The 24,403-nt window shown below is 33.0% G+C and overlaps 2 protein-coding genes across 2 annotated transcripts in view; both read left to right on the forward strand.

Annotated features, from left to right (window-relative positions):
- LOC133179012 (uncharacterized protein C1orf21-like) overlaps window positions 1–10,733 on the forward strand; it is a 45,726-nt gene extending 34,993 nt beyond the window's left edge. Inside the window, exons 5-6 of the mRNA XM_061313688.1 lie at window positions 529–583; window positions 5,588–10,733. Of these exons, the coding sequence (XP_061169672.1) occupies window positions 529–583; window positions 5,588–5,662 (130 nt within the window). The 3' untranslated portion in view covers window positions 5,663–10,733. The remainder of the gene's footprint in view (window positions 1–528; window positions 584–5,587) is intronic.
- A 1,239-nt stretch (window positions 10,734–11,972) lies between these two features.
- Window positions 11,973–16,457, forward strand: LOC133179203 (visinin-like protein 1). Its single transcript, XM_061313996.1, has 9 exons — window positions 11,973–11,993; window positions 13,129–13,178; window positions 13,607–13,734; window positions 13,974–14,138; window positions 15,142–15,188; window positions 15,400–15,511; window positions 15,775–15,942; window positions 16,244–16,278; window positions 16,374–16,457. Exons 1-9 carry the CDS (start codon window positions 11,973–11,975, stop codon window positions 16,410–16,412), a joined length of 765 nt encoding a protein of 254 aa, XP_061169980.1. The 3' UTR covers window positions 16,413–16,457.
- Window positions 16,458–24,403: the final 7,946 nt, after the last annotated feature.

Genomic DNA, 24,403 nt, shown 5'->3' on the forward strand with positions numbered 1-24,403 from the left:
CATTACTGTATGCATATTTTTTTTAATTTGAATGGAATTTGGATTAACAGGTCATTTTTAGCGGTCATTAATTTTATTGACCGGTCATTATACCCCACGTGCAATGATTCCTAGGTCATTATTGCTGTAAACGGTACTTTTTGGAGTCATTATTGAGTTTAAAAGCCTTCTTACCAGCCAATCAAATTTGAGTATTCTTAATAGAGGTATAATAATTTTCTTTATATGATGACTTTCGTTGACATAATACATGGATGAAAAGTTCAGGTTACAGTAACATGTAGCTCTTAATGCTATTTTCATATCTTGTTATACATATAAATATGAAGTCAGGGTTCAAACCTTTTAAATGGTCGGACAGAGGCCTTAAAGAAGAATATGATTGTTTGTTGTCAGAAGATTTGTTCAGAAGCTGAAAAAGAATGAGAGTGTCTTCTACTTGAAATACATTTCATAAAACTGATAAAATGCAGCAGATTTTGAGTTTTCCTGAGGAAGGGAATAATTCTCAATGCACTTTTTTTGCAGGGTAACGAATAGTCAGCTAGACTTCTTCAGAATGTTGGATGAAAAAATTGAGCAGGTTTGTCCATGGTTGAGAGTTTTTTTTATTCCACATGAAGATTCACCCAATTTATAAGTCTTAAGAAACAATGTTTCCATGGTAACCAGAATCATCTATTAAATAATGTCAAAGTGCTACTTATTGACAATTTTTATCTGATTTGAGGAAAACATCTACTTACAAACTATAGTTTGACACAAGTTTTCCTTTTTTCAAAGTTTTTTTTTTGTTCACCTTGTCTTTTAGTGGGTCTTATGATGATATAGACTTGTCCATTGATATATCTGTCCACTTGCAAATTTTTTCATGTCGGGGGGGGTGGGGGGGGGGTGCAACCCAAAAAGTAGGTTATGATGACCTCATTCTTAGCTCTACTGGTCAGAGACCAGAAGAGCTTATGCGATAGTAAGGTGTCCGTCGTCCGTCCGTCTAGCTGTCCCTCTCTCTGTAAACAATTATTCAAAACACTACTCCTCCTACAGTTTTGGTCTGATTTCAATATAACTTGGCACAAAAGCAGACTACACTACGCAGGTATATTCAGGCAGTACCCAGATAATTTTCGGCGAATTTAGACTATTTTCGTAAAATGTAACATTCATAAATCGGAAAAGCCATAGATAAAACATTAATTTTACTAATATTATCCTTTGTATAGACGTCATTGAATCTTAGGCTGAAAGAAGCACTCCACTACGACGTCATCACGTGACATCTATAAATAGAAAAATTGCCTTAACGAAAAAGTAAAAAGTTCAACACTACTCCGGGGATAATTTATTTCTTTTTGTGAAAATAATAATGTAAAAACATCACCGGGTCATGAAAAGTGCTGCTAGAATCCTACTTAGAATACAAGCTTTCGATACAAACAAAAATCATGTTTCAAAGTGTGCGGCGTATTGTTGAACTTTTGCATATCTTTTTTGTTGGAACGACAGAGGAAAGGCTGATCGGGATTTCAAAACACTGCCTGTGTTCATTATAAGAAAACATGATAAGCATAAATCAGCGTACCTGATTCTTAATATTTAAATCCTCATGAATCACACAAAACATTTACTGTATATGCTTTAAAACTCCCTCTTTAGCTCTATTGGTCAGAGACCAGACGAGCTTATGCGATAGTAAGGTGTCCCTTGTCTGTCTGACTAGCTGTCTGTCTGTCCGTTCGTCTGTAAAGAATTTTTCAAAAAGCTACTCCTCCTACAGTTTTGGTCTGATTTCAATATAACTTGGCACATAAGTAGACTAAACTAAGATACATAATTCTGTGTATCGGTTTTTGATTTCAATGAACGGTGTTGCCATGGTTACTAAAAATAGAAATTTCTTGGAAATACTTTCAAAACACTACTCCTCTTACAGTTTTGGTCTGATATCAGTATAACTTGGCACACAAGTAGACTACACTAAGATACATAATTCTGTATATCGGTTTTTGATTTCAATGAACGTTGTTGCCATGGTTACTAAAAATAGAAATTTCTGTGAAAAACTTTCAAAACGCTACTCCTCCTATAGTTTTGATCTGATTTCAATATAACTTGGCACACAAGTAGACTATACTAAGATTCATAATTCTTTTTATCTCGTTTCTGATTTTGATGAACGGTGTTGCCATGGTTAATAAAAATAGAAATTTCCTTGAAATACTTTCAAAACACTACTCCTCCTACACTTTTTGTCTGATTTAAGTATAACTTGGCACACAAGTAGACTACACTAAGATATATAATTCTCTATACCAGTTTGGATTTTGATGAACAGTGTTGCCATGGTTACTAAAAATAGAAATTTCTTGAAATACTTTCAAAACGCTACTCCTCCTGCACTTTTTGTCTGATTTCAGTATAACTTGGCATACCGGTAGACTATACTGAGATACATAATTGTTATTATTGTTTTTTGATTTTGTTGAATGATGTTGCCATAGTTACTTAAATCGAAATTTCTGTAAAATTTTTTAAAAGGCTACTCCTCCAACAGTTTTAGTCTGATTGCAATAAATCTTGCCACAAAAAGAGACTAAACCAACTTGAAGGATCATTATTCTATTTATTGCAGTTGCAAAGTTTCAAGTCCAAGTGCTACTTTTATCTTCTTTTATAAGTACAACCAGTAGAGCTACAGTCTCGTCAGAGACTTCTGGTTATATATTTGTAGACATGAATTCTCGTCATGTTTAATTTTCACTCGGCAAATATTTGATCAATAGTTATGACGTCATGAGTTTTGTATTTTACCCCGTGATAAATACTAAGCTATTTATACCACTTCAAGAAAGACAAGATTTAGTTTATATTATATTTTTGAATGAATCTATTTACTTCTTGGACCTGAAATTAATCTTTAAATATAGATATTAAGAAAACACTAACTCTAAATTTCACGTCATACAGCTGACTATGACGTCATACTGTATAGGCAAGTAGGATATCTGCTTGCAGCCTTAACATACCTGCGTAAGATACATAATTTCATGCATCATTTTTTTATTTCGATGAAGGGTGTTGGCATGGTTACTAAAAATAGAAATTTCTGTGAAATTCATTTAAAACGCTACTCCTCCTACAGTTTTGGTCTGATTTCAATATAACTTGGCAGACAAGATACATAATTTAGTTCATCGTTTTTTGATTTCAGTGAATGGTGCTGCCATGGTTACTAAAAATAGAAATTTCTGTGAAATTCCTTTAAAATGCTACTCCTCCTACAGTTTTGGTCTCAATTTTTGATTTCAATCACAGGGTGAAACTCTGCCATTCAGCTAACCGAAAGGTGACTGAGAGTTTACTGAAAGGTAACTGAAAAGCAGATCTCTGCCATTCAGTGACATATCCATACCTATCAGTCACCATTCAGTTGACTGAATTGTGTAAGTTCATCCTGTGAATATAGCTTGGCAAAAAAGTAGACTATACTAAGATACATAATTCAGTGCATCGGTTTTTATTTTCGATGAAAGTTGTTGCCATGGTTACTAAAAATAGAAATTTCTGTGAAATTCATTTAAAACACAATTCCTCCTATAGTTTTAGTCTGATTTTAATATAACTTGGCACACAAGTAGACTGCACTAAGATACATAATTTGATGAATTGGTTTTTGATTTTGATGAATGGTTTTGTCATTGTTACTAAAAATAGAAATTTCTGTAAAATTCCTTTAAACATTACTCCTCCTACAGTTTTGGTCTGATTTCAGTCTAATTTGGCACACAATTAGACTACACTATGATTCATAATAGTATATATCAGTTTTTGATTTCAGTAAATGGTGTTGCCATGGTTACTAAAAATAGAAATTTCTGTGAAATACTTTCAAAACGCTACTCCTCCTACAGTTTTCTTTGGATTTCAATATAACTTGGCACTAAAGTAGACTACATTAAGATACATAATTCTATTTATTGCTGCATGCTGCAAAGTTTCAAATCTAAGTGCTACCTTTCCTTTGTTATACTTACAGACCAGTAGAGCTACAGTCTCATCAGAGATTTGTGGTTGAATTTTATGGCTATATATAGGTAGTCAAGTTGTGTTTTAATCACATCTTGCACACTTTGAGCCTGGTTAGGTGATGTATCTTGGGAAGAAAGTGTTTCACAACCCAAACAAAAGCAGGTGGCTGTGACTTCATTTTTGAATTCCATAGGAATCTCACACTCTGAAGCCTAGAATCATCAAACCCTGTCAGTTGATGTCTCTGTTTGGGAAGGGGTGTTGTGATCCCAAAATAGGTCACTTGACTGCCTTTTGGCATTATACAGCTATGGTAAATAACTTAAACTATGTTACAGTATCTTTATTCTAATGTACATTGTATTTGCAATTAACAGGGTCATAGCTTGTGACATTTTTTATGCATAAACAGATATGCAGCATGTAGTTCCAGATGACCATATCATATACCATAGCAGTGTACCTTATTTATTACAGTGGCAGTATATTGTCTGTTTCTGCTGCTTGTCTTTACTGCTTTCAGTGAAGAGTATTTTTACTTTTCACTGAAATTTCAAAAAGGAACTGGTATAAACACAAATTAATGCACCATTTTACTTTCAAGTGTAAACCATTTTAGAGTCAGTCTCATCAGAGACTTCTGTTGTGTAAGGCTTGAGAAGAAAAACTACTGAGGAATATGTAAATACATTGTTTTTAGTGTTAATGACCCCATCTGTCTCATTACTGTAAAGATTAAGTTTTAAAGGAAAGTGTCTTGGCCAAACCAATCATTGTCAAGACTGCAGGCATTTCTAAAAATCATTATCTGTATATTGATAACATGTTATTGAAGAGAATTGTCTTTTAGTTATTGATTCATTAATGTGATAATTATTTTATATATTTGATATTGATGGAAAAGATCTTGTTTAAGTTCATAATTGAAATTTATTTTGAAATCTGGTTGATATAAATAACATTTTTCTAGGTCACTCAGGTGAGGAGTTGCTATCAGTATTTGTCTTTTTTCATGTATCATCCAATGACCAAAAGCATTGTTGGATATCTAACAAGCAAACTATATGCTTAAATATAATGAGCAATGAGATCTTTACCAAAGCTGAAAAAAAAAATCATTACTCCTATGCAGGGTTTTGTGTCCCAGGTTAGGCTAAGTTTGACTCGTGATCCAACTATTCCTGATAGCATAAGGAACTTGAACAGGTGTAATGTTTTTTTATACTCAGGTGGACCATAAAGGTCCATGAGCTTCCTAATGAAAATCTAGATGATTCTGGTTACTCTTTGAGGTCTAGGTTCAATATGTAGATCTTAGAACCCATGTTCAATATCCTGTCAATATATCCTTTTCAATCATGAATTCTCAAAATAGTTGTCTTGTTTATATTAGACATAATGTTTGAAAATTAGATAACACTACACAATTAGAAAGATTTAAAGGACCAATTTTGTCTGAAGCTTCTGCATAGGTACCAAATAACCTTTAAACAAATCAATATCATAATTCCACTTTTATCTAAGTTTATGATATTAATTTTTTTTAAATTTATTTCAGGGTAAGGATTATGAAACAGATGAGGAGTCAGAAATAGCCAATGAAAATGAAAAGTTATCAAATGGACAGGATTGACTGTTAATTGTGTGTGCATATATTGTCACTGGATAACAGATTTAGTCATGGAGTGGGTAGAGGAAATTCCATTCTGTGATAAACCACAAATTTTTTTTTTCCATGTAAATGGCAGAATGAAGTATGCAAAAATTCATTGGCAGAAACCCTTAGACTTGAGTTGATGAAAATTTGGTGATTTGTTCATGTAATTCATATAGACTTTTTTTTAAATTCACATCCAGTAGATGAATGAGTGATCAATAACTGATTACTAAATGGCTCACTTGAACAATTATAATACATGTACTAGTGTACTGAATGACCGTATTTTACAGAATTGTGCAGAACAATAGAAATGGGGGAAGGGGGCAGTATTTTCACAAATCGTTATTAGGTGCTAAAAAAATGTTTATATACTAAAGAGCACATAAAGCACAGGACATCCTGTGTATTTTCCTTGTTTTTCATCCTCAATCTTGACCCCCTAAATCTAAAAATGTTTCAGCACAGCTTGTAATTAGCAGTAATTTCAACCCCTATACCTATAGATTTATGTCAACTATAGTTTATCATGGGTTCAATTTTATCTTAAAGAAGATGGGCACACAAGGTGAGCAAAATGCCTATTGTGCATCAAATATGAAAAAGAAAAATTAAATCTCAATTATGACAAAATTTCTTTCATATTTCATTTTACATTACCAAACATCGCAAAAAATTCAGAAAAAAAGAAATTAACTACCAAATAGAAGACATACATCAAAGAGGGCAAAAATGATCAATTCTGCATACTAAAACACATTTTTCCATACGAGTCAGTCTTCACTCCATTTTTTTGAAAGATTGTATGTACTCAAATTATGCAAAAAAAAAAAACAAACCATTCTTGGGTTAACAAAAACGTTGAACAAAAACCCACTATACCTTAAAAATACACTGTATAGGCACAACATTTGTTTCTTTCCAAGAAATATTTGAAGTCCGTTTGGTCAAAGGTCATATCACAAACATGATTTAAATGCCAGTTTTTGTTATGAGTGTTATAGCGTAGTAGTTCACATGTTAGTCTCCATAGTAAAATTGTTACTCAGGATTTTTATTTCTTGGGTTCAAACCCCAAGAATACTACCCTTTTTTTTAAAATCATACAATGATTTTTTCAGAAAAATATTTCTGCAGAAAAAAGTTTTGTTTGTCATAATTTCATACCTTTCAATGATAAAAAGTTTTAATTCTAAATTCACAAATTGAAAACATGTACAACTTTTATACCTTTGAAGCTATTGGCATTTTGCATGCCTTGTTCACCCATCTCCTTTATAATGTTCATAAATTGTCATGTTCATTTTATGTTGATTTATTCAGAAAAAAGGAGTGATATAAAGTTTTTTTGTTTGTTGGGATTATCGTGTTGAAAATTGTCTGAAACATAAACACATTAGAATAGTAAACTCTGCCTATGTTATATTAGCAAAATCATTTTATGCACTTAAGTGATATGGAAAGAAAAACAAACATGATCTCAAATACTCATTGCCATGTAAACAACAGTCCCTGTAGATATTAGCAACCAAATGATATTGTACCTGAATTCATCTGTGGCTGCATATGTCATATTTGACATTTCTTTGGATTATAAATACATCTGCATATGATGTAATTATGCATTAATTTACTCCTATGCCAATCAATATTGTTGTAAATAGAAAGATTAGGAATTATATATTTCCAGATTTGAAAATGCTATTAACGGAAACATTTTACAAAACAACTGATTTAAAAGAAGACCAATTAATTATGTTTAAACTAAATGTGAATTTTATAAGATTCATGTCTAATCCCTTTGAAAAGATTGTGCAATATGTTGTATCCTAAAAAATTTTTGTTTGAAAGTCGAGCTTTGTTTCTTTTATTTATGCTATTTATTTGTGGATTTATTTAATTTTGCTAAGACAAATCATTTTTTTATGGAGTTTTATTTAGGATATGTTGATATTCAGTGAAACAAGTATTACTCTGGCCATGAAGCATGAAATTTAAGACATGTACAGCTCATTTTGTTTACCGTATTTGTACTTTGATGATACATTTAAATCATTAACTTTGTCACATTATTTACTTTCCCAATCAGAACAATATTTTTTTTCATTCTCTGTTTCTCCGTTTTCCTTTCTCAATCTATAACATTGTTTTATAAGTTATATTTCACCATGTTTCTATAATATATAAAGGACAAATATGTGATGAAATTGAATACACCTGTATAGTAATGTGACTATACATGTAAATATACCCAAGATGTCATAGGATTCAGTTGTCAGGGGATATAATCATGTGACAAAGTGTGCCTCAGTTGTCAATTGACTAATTGTGCTTTGGTTGTCAGGGGATATAAAAATGTGACTGAAGTGTGCCTGGGTTGTTAGGGAATACAATAATGTGACTTTGTGCACCTGGGTTTTACAGGGGATATACTAATGACTAAATGTGTTCTGGTTGTCAGAGGATATAATATGTGACTAAGTGTACCTAAGTTTTCAGGGGATATAATAATGTAATTGTGCCTTGGTGTAAGGGGTTATAGTCTTGTGCCAGTACTTGTCAGGATGCATTTACAATTCCCCTTTGTTATCAGAATGGGTGTCTGTGATTTTTTTTTGTCTTTAGAGGCACATGATTGGGGATACATGTATTTAAAAAAAATCTGCCACATGTCAAGAGAGGACACTTCCTATTGTTCTTTATAAACCTATAACCTTTCAAACATTTGAAATCTGATATACATGTATAAAACGTTTAAATGTACAGTGTACATTAATTTATATATAAATTATTGCTCATGTTCAGCAATATGATGACAATTGTAACACTTATTTTTGTTTTATCTTTGAAGATTTACAATATCATCATCATTCCACTTTGTTAAGCAGTGAACTGTACATTGTTTTATGTTTTTCATGTTTATGCCTGAAAATGACAAAAACAATCAAAATTTTAAAGCATTTATATCCCTACAAATTGCATTTGTATACAGTGTCTGATTTTGCATTGATATGTCATTTTGTAATCTTAATTAATGTCCTTTATGTAGATAACCTTGTTGTTGCATTCCATACTTTAATTAATCTTGAATTTGTAAAATGTAGAAGCTTATAAAATAATGCCCTGTTCACACGAATTAAATATGTTAAAAAGTTACTGTGAATTAAATCTGAACTGTGTTCACACAGAGAATTTAACATGAATTAATTTAATTCGAATTAATTTACTGCTCATCAAATTACTTTGAATTAGCTCTATGTGATCGCTAAGCGAAGCTAATTCACATTTAATGTTGAAGCATGCGTAATACATGTAGCTAGATTAAGTCACAAGCCACATGTCGGTGGTTAAATATAGGTACTTATGCTATTTTTGCTGGAAAAACAAAAGAAAAAATATGTTAATTTCCAAAAATGTGTACAGAACACTATTGCATTATTTTACTTTGCATCAATTTACTGTGAATTAAATATTTAATGTTCATGTGTGAACAGGGCATTAAGGAACATACACTAGGTGAAAGAATTTTAAAGAAATTAAGAATTTATTATCTTTTGGAAAACTACATGTATTAAATCGCAGTTTGATGGCAGAAATTAAATTTCTTTATAATTATCTGCAAAAAGCATTAAATGATTATTTTTTATATTAGATGGTGTCAAAAATCCTATAGGTGCATGTGCATATAAATTGAATAATTTGCATTAAGATTTTTTTTTTTTTTGCATAAAGCACCTGTTTCTTTCTGAAGGCATGTAAAGAACAAATTTATATAATCATTTAACTTCTATGATTATATTCTTTCACTATTTGATGTTTTGAAAGTTATTTTTGATCCGTTTTCTTGAAAAGCTTATCCATGAAGGCAAGTTTGAACTTCGTCGACGAATAAATGCCACTAGTCTATATAGAAAACAATATTGTAATGTATATATATATTGACGCATACACCTGGTGTGTAGGTGTGATTTTCATATTTGCTTATGGGTGCTGCAACACCATGTAACAAATTTTTTTCCTAAGGTAAAACTGACATTGTCCATATTTGATTTTTTTGGTAAAAGTTTTATTTAGCATTTAATAACTATTAAGATATTCAAATAAAAGACAGTTCACTGCTGTGAACTAAATGCATTCAGCATCAACTGACCCTTCCCCCCTCTGAAGTTTTTTTGTTTATTTTTTACCCACAAATTATATAATCATGATAGGTGAGGAAAGTATGGTGTAGTATATTGTTTATAAGTTTTTTTAAAATTTATGTTGCAATAGCATAAAATGCTCAATAAAATCAGGTAGTATTTTGAGGGGGTGAACATATGCATTTTAGATATTTTTTGTATCTGTTTTTTCATCAAATCATGCAGTGCAATTTTACAAGGTGTATGTATACTTTCTCTCTCTCTCTCTCTTTTTGGGGGTTTTCATTTTTATGTTGTTGCAATACATCATTTTTATACTCCATTTTGAATCTTTCAAAAATAATCGAAATTTGTGAATTCACAATGAATGAACTTCATTTTTGCAAGCCACTTGAAAGTACTTTTTCCTCTTTTGAAATTACATTGATTGAATGAAGTAAGTATATTTTAGAAATATAGAAATGAAATAAGCATGTTTTAGAAATAAAGAACATGCAAAGAATATTAAATTAATGATAATTTTTTTTCCCCTTTCAGAATTACGAAAATATCACTAAAATAGGTAAGAAAGATCTCTCTATCTGTGTAATGGAGTTCGTTATGAACAACCAGCTGTAATATTCCCTGTTTATTTCTTTGACATGCACTGAGATATTAAAGACAGAAAAATTTCTGTATATTTTAAGTGCCATTCAGATAAGATTAGACCTAAGTTTCATCTGAATAACATTAACTCTAACATTTCTGTTATAATTTTGTTGTCTGCCAAAGATAGTTCGTCTGTGATCTTTATAGAAATTCTATTATTTAACTGTCTTTTTTTCATGTTCATTTTGTTATTGCTTGTTTTAAATATGTATGGCAAAAAATAAAATTTGCATAATAAAGGAATAATTTCTAACTTATTTAATGTTTTATCAGGATTAGCAGTAACTTGAGAAAGAAGAAGCGTCAGTGTTATTTGTTCTATTTCACATAAGCAATAAATTATTGGTTAGAACGTGGATAATACTAGTATGCTTATGAAAAAAAATCTTTTGTATAACGAAACTTTAAGACCAAAGTAAATATTTTAAAACTATATTAACAGTTGTTCCCACAGTTAGAAACTTTATGAAATTTGTTTTGCAAAATTTATACCTGTAGAATAGAAACAGAATCTGAAAAATGTTTTAGATTTAGTACAAATAAAAGGTCTTAGATGGCCGCTCCTCAGCCAGGAACAATAACTCTTAAAATTATTACTTAATTCCGTTATTAGAAGACCTGTTTTTGTATTCTTATGAAGCAAAATTTATTCAAAAACTTCTTGAAAAGAAAAATTCTCTTGTTGTGGCGTTTAATTCGACATTTAGATATATCGACAACATTTTTATAAATTAACAATATTCATGTTCATTCCTCCGGTGATTTGACGTATGCCATTGGTTGATTGATTGATTTTATTTTGTTTTACGTCCCATTGGAGAATTTTTCACTCATATAGAGACGTCACCATATACCGATGAAGGGCTTCAAATTTGACCTTTACTCGGCACTCAGGGCCATTGAGCAGTGAGTTATCTTTATCGTGCCAACGCCTGCCGTGACACGGGGCCTCAGTTTTGAAGGTCAAAGTGCCGAGCGCATGGCGAAGGAACAGTTGCTATCCATTTTTTTTTATCGACTTAGGTCTGTCACGGCCGAGAATCGAACTCACGACCTCCCGATCACGGAGCTAGCGCTCTACCGACTGAGCTACCCATATCCCATTGGACTAGGGAAAAAAAACACCGCAGAGAATGACTCATCTTTTTTCATATTTGGATGATTTACTAGGGAAAAACATTGGTTCTTGAAATTTTCGAGAGCATTTTCAATTACATGTGTACTTTACTGCTAATTTTCAGAACCTGAGGTACGGGCTACATTAAATTTGACCATTTTGAAGATTTTAACAATCCATAATTCTCTCTCTCTCTCAATCGATTTGAGATACCTGTCATGTAGAAGGCAAAGAATTTATTCCACTAAAGAAAATGAGGAGAGTACCAATTAAAGTTTTGTTTTATACATTGATTGATGACGTATTTGTCCGGTATCTGGTATCTTTATTCTTAGCAATATTTTCAGTAATTTTGCTTATTTCACAATGGAATAGAAATATGGTTCAGGCTCGTTTACAAGTACATGTATCACGAAAATTAAGCATAATTATGTTACATATGTTGAGATACATGATTAACACGATCTATTATATATCTTTCTGCAAAGGTTACAAAGACCAACGACAAAACAGGCACTGAATTCCTCCTTAATAAGGAATCGAACCATTGAATACTGCATCAGACAACATTTAAAAAAAAATAACCAAGATCCCATACATATTTTGATTTTTTTTTTAAATTTTAAATAAAAGAAACTAATATACGTATAAGTAAGAAAATAACCCTGAGGAAATCTTAATAATGCACGATATCAATGGAGATACTGGTCTTTAATCATTCCATTTCTCCAACGCTATCAGAAATAATCTCACCTGCCGACATTACATCACAGACATGAGGTGAAAGATAATTTAAAAAGGAAAAGGCCGAAACAAGCAAAAATTTGGTTCTTGTTCTGTCCTGCTGCGATATAATGCAATTTGGATTTTTTGTGGCCCGTCGGACAAAAAAGTTTATATTGTAAAAACGCAAAAATTAAAAAAAGTGGCTTGTATCTCGATTTCTTCATGTGTAGTAGCAAATACCAAATACACATGTTAGTAGCAAATAAAGCCCTAGAACGAAAAATCCTAGCCCTGTATATACTAGTAAATACACATTTATATTGAGATTGGGTACACGCAGTTCTTCTCATTCTTAGGCCTCTGCTATACTTACGGATTACAATTCAGGGCGCCTGTGGTGATATAGAGGATATCGTTGGACGTTACGAATGAATTTTTAATAGGAATTCGAAAAACTTTCCGAATGTCCAAATAAATAATATACATAAAACTTCAAAACGTATTTTGTGACAGGTCAAAGAAATGTATCTGTCTGAAAAGTTGTTTACAAAATACGTGAAGCTAGCTTTATGGATGAATTAGTAGGAACGTAAACTTAACTTTCGTTGGCCTTTTACAACGTAATCTATAGACTGTTTCGATTTCTGACACTTCTGCCGGTACCTTGCGATTGGCCTCTGCCGGTACCTTGCGATTGGCCATCGTCTGTTGCAGAAATTTTTCAGAATGGTAAGTACAATATCTTTAGCATTTTTAAATATAAAAATCTCTTTTTTTGTGTTGACGCATTTTTTTTTTTATAATCTTAGCTCCGATTCTTGACATTGGCTGTTCTTTTCGTCAGAAGTCATGGACAAGGGTAAATATCATTTCCTTTCCCCCTTGTATTTAGAGAAACTAGATGATATAGAAATTCAATGAGATTTTAAGTTGCCAATACATAATTATAACAAATATCAAAAACTAATGAACAATTGAGACCAACGGTGTGTTCGCTCGAATGTCAACTTTCTTCATAAGACACTATCATACAAAAATGAGCGTTTTGAATGGATCTCAGAATTATAAAAAAATATATTTTTCCATCATTTTAAATATATATAAAAAGGGGTTGTTATTAATGCCTTAAAATTAATTCATACACCATGCTTTATATGCTTTACAATGACGTATCGATGCTTACTTTGCTTGCTTTTTATATACTGTACGACTTGTCAATGCTTGTTCCGCCTGCTTTTATCTGTGCTTCTCCCTTTCTTCCTACATTAATATCCCCAACTCCTCCAGTGACGTTGACCCAAAGCTGGACATGTACGGTATCATTAATGTCCTGTACCTGAAGGCCGACAAGGACATGAATGGAATGATCTCAGAACCAGAACTAGAGGACGTCTATCATGGTTTCGATACAGATGGTAATACATACCCACAATCTAAACAAATTCCAAGATACCATTAACAATAATCATATAGTAAACATTCTGTGAAAAAATCTTTTCCATGCTTGTAAAACTTTTTAAAATTTGGCTGGAGCTTTTCATATTCTATTAATTCTAACTGCCAGAAATCATTTCAATATAGGTCGTTGAAAACCATCTAACTTTATGTTTCTAATTATTAAAACACTATGTAGAGCTTTGAATATGTTTCGAAGGCGATGGCCAGGTGACCAAAACGGAGTTTGTGTCACTATGGCAATCGATCACGCACCAGAATCAGGAGCACGCAGAAGCTTTCTTCTACCTAGCTGATCTCAATGACGACAACATTATTGATGCAAGAGACTTGAACCCCATGTACAACGTCTTCGACACAGACGGCAAGTCCTATTTATCCCCTATATTTTACAGCAGTGTGATTAAATCTTCCATGGTCTTTTTTCTTAAAATTTTTAGAAACAATCAAGGAGGGGGGGTTGGGGGGTTAGATTTTAATGTGTTTATTGGCGGCCCGTTTTTCTTTTTCTTTCTTTTTTTTGTTTGTTTGTTTGTTTGTTTGTTGTTTTGTTGTTGTTGTTGTTGTTTTTTGTTTTTTTTTTACACTTGCATCAGGTTTTCAGTGTCACTAGATTTTTGTTAGAAATTTAATAAACCATGGAAAATGACTCTGAACACCTATATAGGAGTAGTCGATCTTTCCGAAATTCATAGAGAAAAAAGTATAGTGCACCCCAACAAATGGGAATTTTCCTTGTCACCTCCTTTTTATTTTCTTTATTTTCTTTTTTTAGTTTCTTTAATTATTTATATCCAATCTCCACTATATAAGTTTTCAAAGACATTCTAACTGTACTTTGTAAATGCTATTTAACATGCAATTTCTGTCCAATTTTCGTAGAAGTTTGCTTAATATTCTGCGATTGCAAAAGAAATGCAAAAGTTGCAACCACTAAAATTTGAATCCTACTTTTGAAGAATGAAATATGGAGATTACGAAAAATAATCAAGCTCGAAAGTCCATTGTAACAATACAAATCGGGAGCAGAGCAGAAGTGGGATCAGGTGCCATGGAGGATTAAGCATCCCCTGTCGACCGGTCACACCTGACGTGTGCTCCTTGTCATGAGTGGGGAAACGGAAAAATCCGTAGACAATTCTTTGTGAAAATGGCCAAACAATAAGTATGAATCTATTTCAATTATCTCAGAAAAAAATCTAGTGCAGTTTGAAAAGTTCTGGCGAAGTAATACACTCCAGGAACATTTTTTATTCCGCAATCTTTTATTCCATGTCAAAGAGCGTACGCTAATAAAAAAAATGTCATGAAATGTCCAATTATTTGTTTTTATTGTTATTGACCAATACATTTACTTATATTATCAGGTGACGGTCAAGTAACAGCCAACGAATTTGCACAGAAATGGATCGGGGTTAAAAATATTATTTATTTACTTATCTTTGTTAATTATGAGTATATAGGGTTATCAGAATTTAAAGTTTTGAGAACTTTGTTGGCCTTTTTTCATAGATAAAAATTATAAAAGTAGAAATGAATTTAAATATACATGTAATACTTTTTTTATTTTAATCTTTTTCTGTCCCGTCAACAATATAATAATTTACTATTTTTATTTTCTATAGATAATTTTGGAAGCTCCACTTGCCGTACTGTTCGAGAGGTCTGATGTCAATAAGGACAACATACTCACAAAACACGAATTTTCACTCTACTTCTCCTCTTTTGACACAAATGGTGAAAGTTTTTTCTCTATTTTGTTTTTCTATTTTGTTCTTGTGTATGATTTTTAATTTTTTAATGAAGAATAAGAAAGAAATGAAATTAATCTAGTAGTTGCACTTAATTAACCGGATTAACATGCAGTAAATTATCAAATATATTTACCATCGAACAACTTTTCCCGTGGTAATAAAGAAACTAATCACAAAGTACTTCCAGAAATTATACTGACTGAAAACACATTGGTTCCACTTCAATTTTGAAGCATTTTTCCACAGGCGATCATAGCGTCACCAGAACTGAATTCGAACACGGCTGGGTCTCTTCCGGCTTTGGTACCACGAAAGAATCTGACACTTTTTTCGCCGCTTTGGACACAGACAGCGATGGACGCATCACAGCGTCACATGATCTGAACTCAAGATTTACCTTGCTTGATATAAATCGTAAGTCATCCTGAATTTGAGGCACCATAACGCAAGTAGGTACATGTCGAACTGTCAATAATTTTCCATTGTATAGTAAAATGAGATTTTTTTTAAAATTAAAATCTCTACGGTATTAAAACATTGGAAAAATTGTGAACCACCAAATAAAACTCCGCGCCATCAAACGGAGGTAGTTCATGACAGGATGTCATCTCTCTCTCTCCCCTGAGATTGCGCTATATTTTTATGACAATAAATGGAATTTCAATCTTAACAACGCATATGCAACCGCTCCATGTAATCTATTCCTCTTTTGTAGATGACCATCATCTTATCATTTTGGAAGTTGTTAAGGTAATGCACGAAATTATTCCAGATGAATATAAAAAATGATATGAATTTATTCATTTTGTAATTTTTTTTAATAATTATTTTTTTGTTTTTCTCAGATGGCAGCGCTTTTACCGAAACCTTCTCTACAAGGTTAATGTGATATTTTAATACACTAAAAAGCAGAATGTACTGGATTTTCAGACCCAAATTTGTAGTATTTCAAATAAATTAGAGTACCATCTGTTATCCGTATTAATCCTTCTTGTTACACACAACAGAATAGATTCCAAAACCACATAACATCGTTGGGTAAAGGACATTCAGATTTGTATCTATGAAGGGTCACACCCTCTTTCAAGCATCTTAGCTAGCCAAGGGTTTCCGAGAGTAGATTTTGGATTGGAAACCCTTGGCTAGCGAAGATGCTTTTTCAAGGGGAGATACTATAATTAAGAAATCTGAGATAAAAGTTTTATATTGGAATACATTTATGTCAAACAGGGCGCCCATCATCTACATTTCACTTTGTTTTAAAATCACTTCACAAGTTCACAACTGACGTGATACAAGTTGGACATAATGGGGACTGAGCGAAGTAAGATATACAGGCTCCGGTGAATTAAAGACAACCTCTGGAGAGACCATCTTGTACTCGAGAGCTGATTAACATCATAGAGGAGTAAGACTTATACTTAGCAGAAAAATTCGACAAAGCTTGATGGAATGGAACCCTGTTAACGACAGAATCATCAGCGCACGCTTTTTCTCCCGCTTTGCTAAGCTAACAGTAATACAAATATACAGTCCAACAAACCAAGCAGATAAGGACATCTTCTACGAACAGTTACAGAGAAATATTGCGAAAATGCCAAAGCATGATATACTGGTTGTAATGGGCGATGCGAATGCACAAGTTGGGAAGTCAAGTGAGGGAAATGTCATGTAAATTTTGAATTTACCGGGTGGCAGTAAGTACAAAATTTACGACATGACAAGACAACTTGTAAATTTTGTATTTACTGCCAGCCGGTAAATTCAAAATTTACAACATGATAGAAAAAGACATGGGACAAGGGGACACTGGAACTATGAATGAAAACGGCATGAGGTTACCTGAAATGCGCGCTCTAGATAACTTAGTCATCTGAGGAACCCTCTTTAAGCACCTTGACATACACAAGCTTACATGGGAATCTCCAAATCGAAGAGATAGGAACCAAACTGACCATGTAATGGTGAATGGCAGATACAGGAAGTCTGTATGCGATATAAGGGTTATGCGTGGTGCAGATGCCAATTCAGATCACCATCTAGTATTGACTGAAGTAAAGGTGAAGCTATGCAAAAACTCAAAGCCAAAAAAATGCAACAGGAATATGTATGATGTCAGCAAGCTGAAAGATCCGAGAATATCCAAAGGATTCCAGCTTGAAATAAGAAATAGGTTTCAGCAACTATCTGAGTAGGAAAACACAGTCAACGAAAAATGGACCCCTATGAAAGAGGTATACATGTATAATGAAACAGCAGAAAAGATCTTGCACCAGAAGATAAGAAAACATAAAGACTGCCTTACTGCAGAAACATACAACGGCATAGATGAAAGAAGAAAACTAAAAGAAGTAGGTAGATCAAATCGGAGAGAATAAGGGAAATTAGGAGAGAAGAATATAGGACAAATGACAAAGATGTTAAAAGAAGAGCAAGAGCTGATAAAAGGAAAAATCTGGAGGGTATAGCAAATCAAGCAGAGAACGCATCAAACTTAAACCGCCTGAGTGAAGTTTACCAAGTGACCAAGCAGCTTTATGGGAAAGAAAAGAAACATAACAAATAACACAAGATCCAAAAATGGTGAGCAAATCACTGAGTACAGAAAAATATTGGAAAGATGGAATGAGCATTTTAAAGAGGTCCTCAATGTTCCAACAGAAGCAACCGATTACCTGAGGGAAGCATCATCCAAGAGAACATAATTGCGGAAATTGACACAACACCAATAAGAGAGGAGGAGGTTAAAAAGACAATCCAAAACATGAAGAATGGAAAGAGTCCCGGCATAGATAACATCAATGCAGAACTACTAAAGGAGAGCATATCATATACAACATCAGAATTAACAGATTTATTCAACAGAATCATCAGTTAGCAGGGAATACGATGAAAAGCTGGACACTCTCCATCGGAGATGTCATGGGAGGATCCTAAAAATACACTGACCTGAAAAGATATCCCACCAACAACTGTATGAGAGAGCAAGATCCATACCTCTATCAAGGACAATACATGACCTTTCATTGGACCGTCACTGAAGAATTGCCATATCACTTGTCAATGGAAGTCCTCTATACTTTCATCTCTGTCCCATCAATAGCCTGCATTTTAAGAAGAGGTACTAGTGATACTAAATACTGAAAATTTTCTTCTTTTCTTTTTTACGATATATAGTCAGTATGCTCTACCTTGATTTTTACTAGTGTTGTCAAATCGGACGATTTTTAGTAACCGGTTACTCGCTTCCTTTTCCGATCGAGTACCCGGTTACTTGGATAACTTTTCGTTACAGTTTCCATATCTATTATTTATCTCATCCATTATCTATCGGTAGAAATGAAACACAAATTAATGTACTGCATATGAACTTTATTTACAGTTACAATCTCAAACACTCCCACGATATCTTCAAAGAATTTTGATTCAGATGTCTGTTTTTGTTAAAGAAAATAATTTTATAGACACACCAAATGCAAGAAAACGAATATAGTCGTCAATCATCAATTTTACAATAGTTTCGTTATGTTTTCCTTTTCAGCCCCCGATATATGTCACAAATCAAGGAGAATTAATTAACATACCTCGTAATTACTCGTTTGATTTGTGGAGAGTCCAGTAAATCGCTGGTTTCCAAAAAAAATTTCAATCTTAGATGAATTAACAGACTTGTAGTCCCACCCGTACACAATAACTCCAAATCATATAATTTACATTTTACTGATTTCAAATCAGCTGTTCTTTTAACAGCTGTTTAAAAATACTTCCAAACATTATATGTCTGCGGCGGCATCTTGTTAAATTATGTTCCTCAGCCTATCACGTGTCTAAATGAGGTAATTTAAACTCAGGTCTTCAAAACTTGTATACCCCCTGGCAATCAATTATATAAACTGTGAAAACTAATCAAAACAAATCAATCCTATTTGTGAACCAGTACATCAAGTCTAACGGTAAAAAAAATTAGGGAAATGTGTTAGTATACATTTATAAACAATATAATATTCATTTTCTACGTACTTACTATGTAAAATGTATTTTTATCCAAGTAACCGAATAGCAGTTTTACTAATCGATATTGGCATCGTTGGACGGTTAACCGAGTACTCGTTGACAGCACTAATTTCTACGATTCTAAATGAAAAAGGTGAAGGTAACGAAAAGTGATCGATCTTAAAAAATCTACAAACAATACAAATCTGTGAGCAGGACATAAAACACGGACCCCTGGAAATTCCAGAGATGGGATCGGGTGCCTAAGAGGATGTCGACCGGCCACACCCGCTGTTAGCCCTGTGTATTGATTAGATAGACGGAATATTCTGTAGTGAAATTTAGCATAAATCTTTCTGCCATCAAGCAGTAAAACTGTTGGCATGATTGTAATAAGAATTGAGCCCTCTACAAAAATTGTGAAATTCATGGCCCCAGGGGTAAGGGGTTCTGGCCCTCTGGCGGGGCTCTGTTGAATATATAGTGAAAATGCATTATTTCTTTAAAAATCCTCTCCTCTGCTCCTGGGTATAAAGAAAACAAACAAAATGCATAGTTATGATGAGGAAGGGTGCCTCTTCTAAAATTGTGAATTCCATGGCCCATGTGTCAGGGGTTCTTGTGTTAGGGCGGGGCTCTAATGATTATATAGTGAAATGCATTAATTCTTTGAAAATCTTCTCCTCTGCTCCTGAGTATTAAGCCGATGAAATGAGTACATAGTTATGATAAAGAAATGTGCTTCGTCCAAAATCGTGAATTTCAGTGCCCCTGGGTCAGGGGTTCTGTGATAGGGCGGGGCTCTAATGATTATATAGTGAAAATGCATTAATTCTTTAAAAATCTTCACATCTGCTCCTGGGTATTAAACGGATGAGCTAAGTATATAGTTATGATGAGGAAGAGTGCCTCCTCCAAAATTGTGAATTTTATGGCCCTGGTTCAGGGGTTCTGGTGTTAGGGCAAGGCTGTATTGATTATATAGTGAAATTGCATTAATTCTTTGAAAATCTTCTTCTCTGCTCCTAAGTATCATTTAAACAAAGTAATTGCATGGTTATGATAAGCAAGGATGCCTCTTCCAAAATTTTGAAATTCATGGCCCCAGGATTTGGGGTTCTGGTGAAAGGAGGGGTGGGGGATTCTATTGATGATATAGTGAAGAAGCTAAAATTCTTTGAATATATTCTTTCTGCTCTTGGGTACTAAGCCAAGAAGTTATAAGTGTATACTTATGATGACCAAGAGTGCTTCTTCTAAAAATATGAGTTTAATGGCCCCTAGGTCAGGGATTCTAGTGGTAGGGCGGGCTCTAATAATTATATAGTGAAAATACATTAATTCTTTGAAAATCTTCTCCTCTGCTCCTGAGTATTAAGCCGATAAAGTAAGTACATAGTTATGATGAGGAAGGGTGCCTCTTCCAAAATTGTAAATTTCATGCCACTTTTTCAGGGGTTGTTGTGTTAGGGCGGGGTTCTTTTGATTACAAATGAAAATGTGTTATTTTCTTGAAAATCTCTTATGCTCCTAGTTGTTATTTAAAAAAGTAATTGCAAGATTATGATAATCAAGGATGCCTCTTCCAAAATTATAAATTCATGGTCCCAGGATTGGGGGTTCTGGTGAAAGGAGGGGTGCTCTATTGATTATATAGTGAAAAAGCATAATTTCTTTGAAAATATTCTTTTCTGCTCCTGGTTAAAAAGCAAAGAAACAATATGTGTATAGTTATGATGAACAAGAGTATTTCTTCCAGAATTGTGAGTTTCATGACACCTGGATCAGATGTTTTGGTCTAAGGATGGGCTCTATTGATAATATAGTGAAAATGCACATATTCTGTTAAATAATCCTGTCTGCTCCTTAGTGTTGAGCAGATAAATAAAGTTCAAAGTTATGATGAACAAGGGTGCTTCTTACAAACTTTTTAAAACTTGTGGTCCCAGGGTCAGGAGTTTTGGTGGTGGGTGGGGGTCTATTGATAATATGGTGAAAATGTGTTAATTCTTTGAAAATCTTCAACTAAGTGCATAGATATGATGATAAGGGTACCCCTTCCAAATTAGTGAAATTCATGACCCTGGGTCATGGGGTTTGGTGTTAGGGTAGAGCTGTGTTGAATTTGTGGTGAAAATGCATTATTTCTTTAAAAATCTCCTCTGCTCCTTGGCATATCGAAGTCAAACAGAGTAAAAGTTTTCATAAGCAAGAATATTTTTACCAGATTTTTGAACATCTGAACCATTTAGTAAAGTGTTTGGGTCCTGTATTAATTTGCATTCTACTGAAAGAAGTTATCCCCCTTTGCCATTCACTTTTGATAATCATCACTGTAAATAATGTATTTAAAAAGTTAATAGAATAAGAGAATTATGCAAGAAATTTTTATATATTGTATAATACAAAAAGTACTTTCATAGTTTTGTTGATCAGATAGACTTGCAAATAATAGATAAATAAAATGGGATATAAATAACTTATCTTATTAAATGTACTTCAAAGACCAAAAGAGGCAAATGTGAGAGGTTACAATATGGGGTTAAAAATAGTACAGAAGCACTAATAGTTTGTTAATAATCTGCATGGTGTTAGTGATAAATGGGGACAGATTAGAACTTTATTTATGAATTGTGACACGATTGCGGTGTTTTTCTTTGAAAATTGCTGTTCTGTATTAGCAATATACAGAACGGAAATACAAGTGGACGGAGCTACTTTCCGTTCTGTATTAGTCCTGTATACTGCCTTGTATTAGCCAACTGTTCTGTATCTAAAATACGGCACACGGTCTAAAAATAAATCTGATTCGATTTATCAAAAGTACGTACAAATAGTAAATGCTGATTTTTTTTTTCCTATTATAAATTTGAAGAAATATTTCCTTAGGAATGTAAAATGACAAAATTTCTCAATCACGTTTTAAACAATTATTCCACACAGAATCTACACGTTATTTCGATTCAAACGAAAAGGAAAATTCGCAATTATGGAAAACATCCTATGTTGGAGAAATTCCTGAAAACCTGTTTGCTTTCCCTGCTTTTTGTGTCCCCCTCAAAATAGTATAGCCAATGGGTTCGCGGATGCAGCATACATTACGTGAAATTCGCACTCCTCCTCCCCCCATTTTCTACTCTTCTTGTGCAAACTCAATCAAGTCCATTTTTCAGGGTTTTTTTTTTTTAAATTTCATCTTAAATCCTTATCGCTGACGACTGCCGTACATCTCTTTCACTTCGTTTTTAATGTCACATTTCAATAAGAAAATAAAAATCCGTAACATCAAAGTCCATCGAAAAACTGTCTGTATCGCCTGTATGTGTATCTATAGTTAACTGAGATTTTAAGACCCCTGAAATAAATTCGGATCAATCTCCATCTACAACAAGGTTAAATCGTCCACCTTATCAATTAAGACTGACTCCGAATCTATTACGTCTACCCCGTTGTCAAAACTAACCTGACTAAATCTTACGTTGTCCGTGGAAATATATATACTGCGGATGTATACTCCCCGTCTGTATCATAGATACAAATTTTGGGGTGGAGACTCGTGCTACGCACTCGTCCATCCCCAAATTTGTATCTTTGATACAGTACCTGTCTCGTTCTCTAAATAAATCTTGTTACGGAATACTAGACTTATCATTTTGTTGATCCTTATCATCCTATTTCTCTTTCTATTGGGCAACAAACCTTCATCTATTAGTTTATTTTATACTTCCATTGATCCTCTGAATTCTTGTATTATACTCAGGTGACCGTTAAGGCCTTGGGCCTTTTGTTTAATTTATCGAGAGGATGGTTGTATTAAGTGCAGAAAAAACGTATGCTTTGATGTTACTGAAATTGAAAAATTCGGTGATTTTAAATTTTCTAAAGGTTTTTTGGAGTGTTTGAGAATCCCTATCCGATAAACATCACTTCTAGAATATTCTTTAGCACAGTACTTCTGAAGTTTCTCCTTTACAGCAGTTAATATTTTTGTAAGGAGTACAGATAGAGTGTTGAAAGATCATTTGCTGACCTGGTTATTTATCTTTGTAAGGATTTTTATGAAGATTAGGAATCCAGAATTTGTACATGTAGGGTAGATCAAACTATTGGTTGACTGGAATGTTAAAAGTATTAAAGACTGAAATCTGATTTTGAAAAATTTCATCCTTAGAAAGTCAACTTTGAGTATTTTAAGTTAAATTTCCAGACGTAGAATCAAAACCAAGTTCTTATAAAATAGTTATGATAATGAGTCTTACAAACAAAAACGATATTGTTACAAGCTTTGTCTGTTGGTACCATAACATTAAATATTATATATACATATATTTCTAAAACGCTTTATCAATTCTTACAAAGTGTTCTGGTCTTTCCCTTCATATTTAGCCCAACGTCTGACATAATCAAATTTGCTAATTCACCCTAGAGCTTTAAAAATGACATTCATTATCAGTGAAAGAGTCCTACACAAACAAATATAATCGAACTTTATTTCTTGTCCATTTATTTTCATTTATACGTACTTGTATGTATTAAGCAAATAAACAATAATATTTACTTATTTTAGAAAAATATACATATCTGAATATGTATTGCATGCGCCAAATTGCTAAAAATACCGAAAGTAAATATTTCATTTATAGGTATCAAACAATATTTTTGAATTTGATATACGAGTTATCGAATTCGAAAAAAAAATTCAGTTTTTGATTAGTTACAACATATGTAGTCTGTTATAACATATTTGTTGAATTCTTTCAAACAGATTTTTATTTTTGAAGTTTGTCATGGATTTAGTCAAAATATTAAATCTGTGGAGAACAAAGACTGTACATAACAATTTGCCGCTGAGTAGGTATGCTGATCCCATGGAATGAATGAC

Source organism: Saccostrea echinata, unplaced genomic scaffold, assembly GCF_033153115.1.
Source record: "Saccostrea echinata isolate AGI-Se365-2 ecotype Australia unplaced genomic scaffold, CSIRO_AGI_Sech_v1 ptg000004l, whole genome shotgun sequence".
Taxonomy (NCBI): Eukaryota; Metazoa; Mollusca; class Bivalvia; order Ostreida; family Ostreidae; genus Saccostrea; species Saccostrea echinata.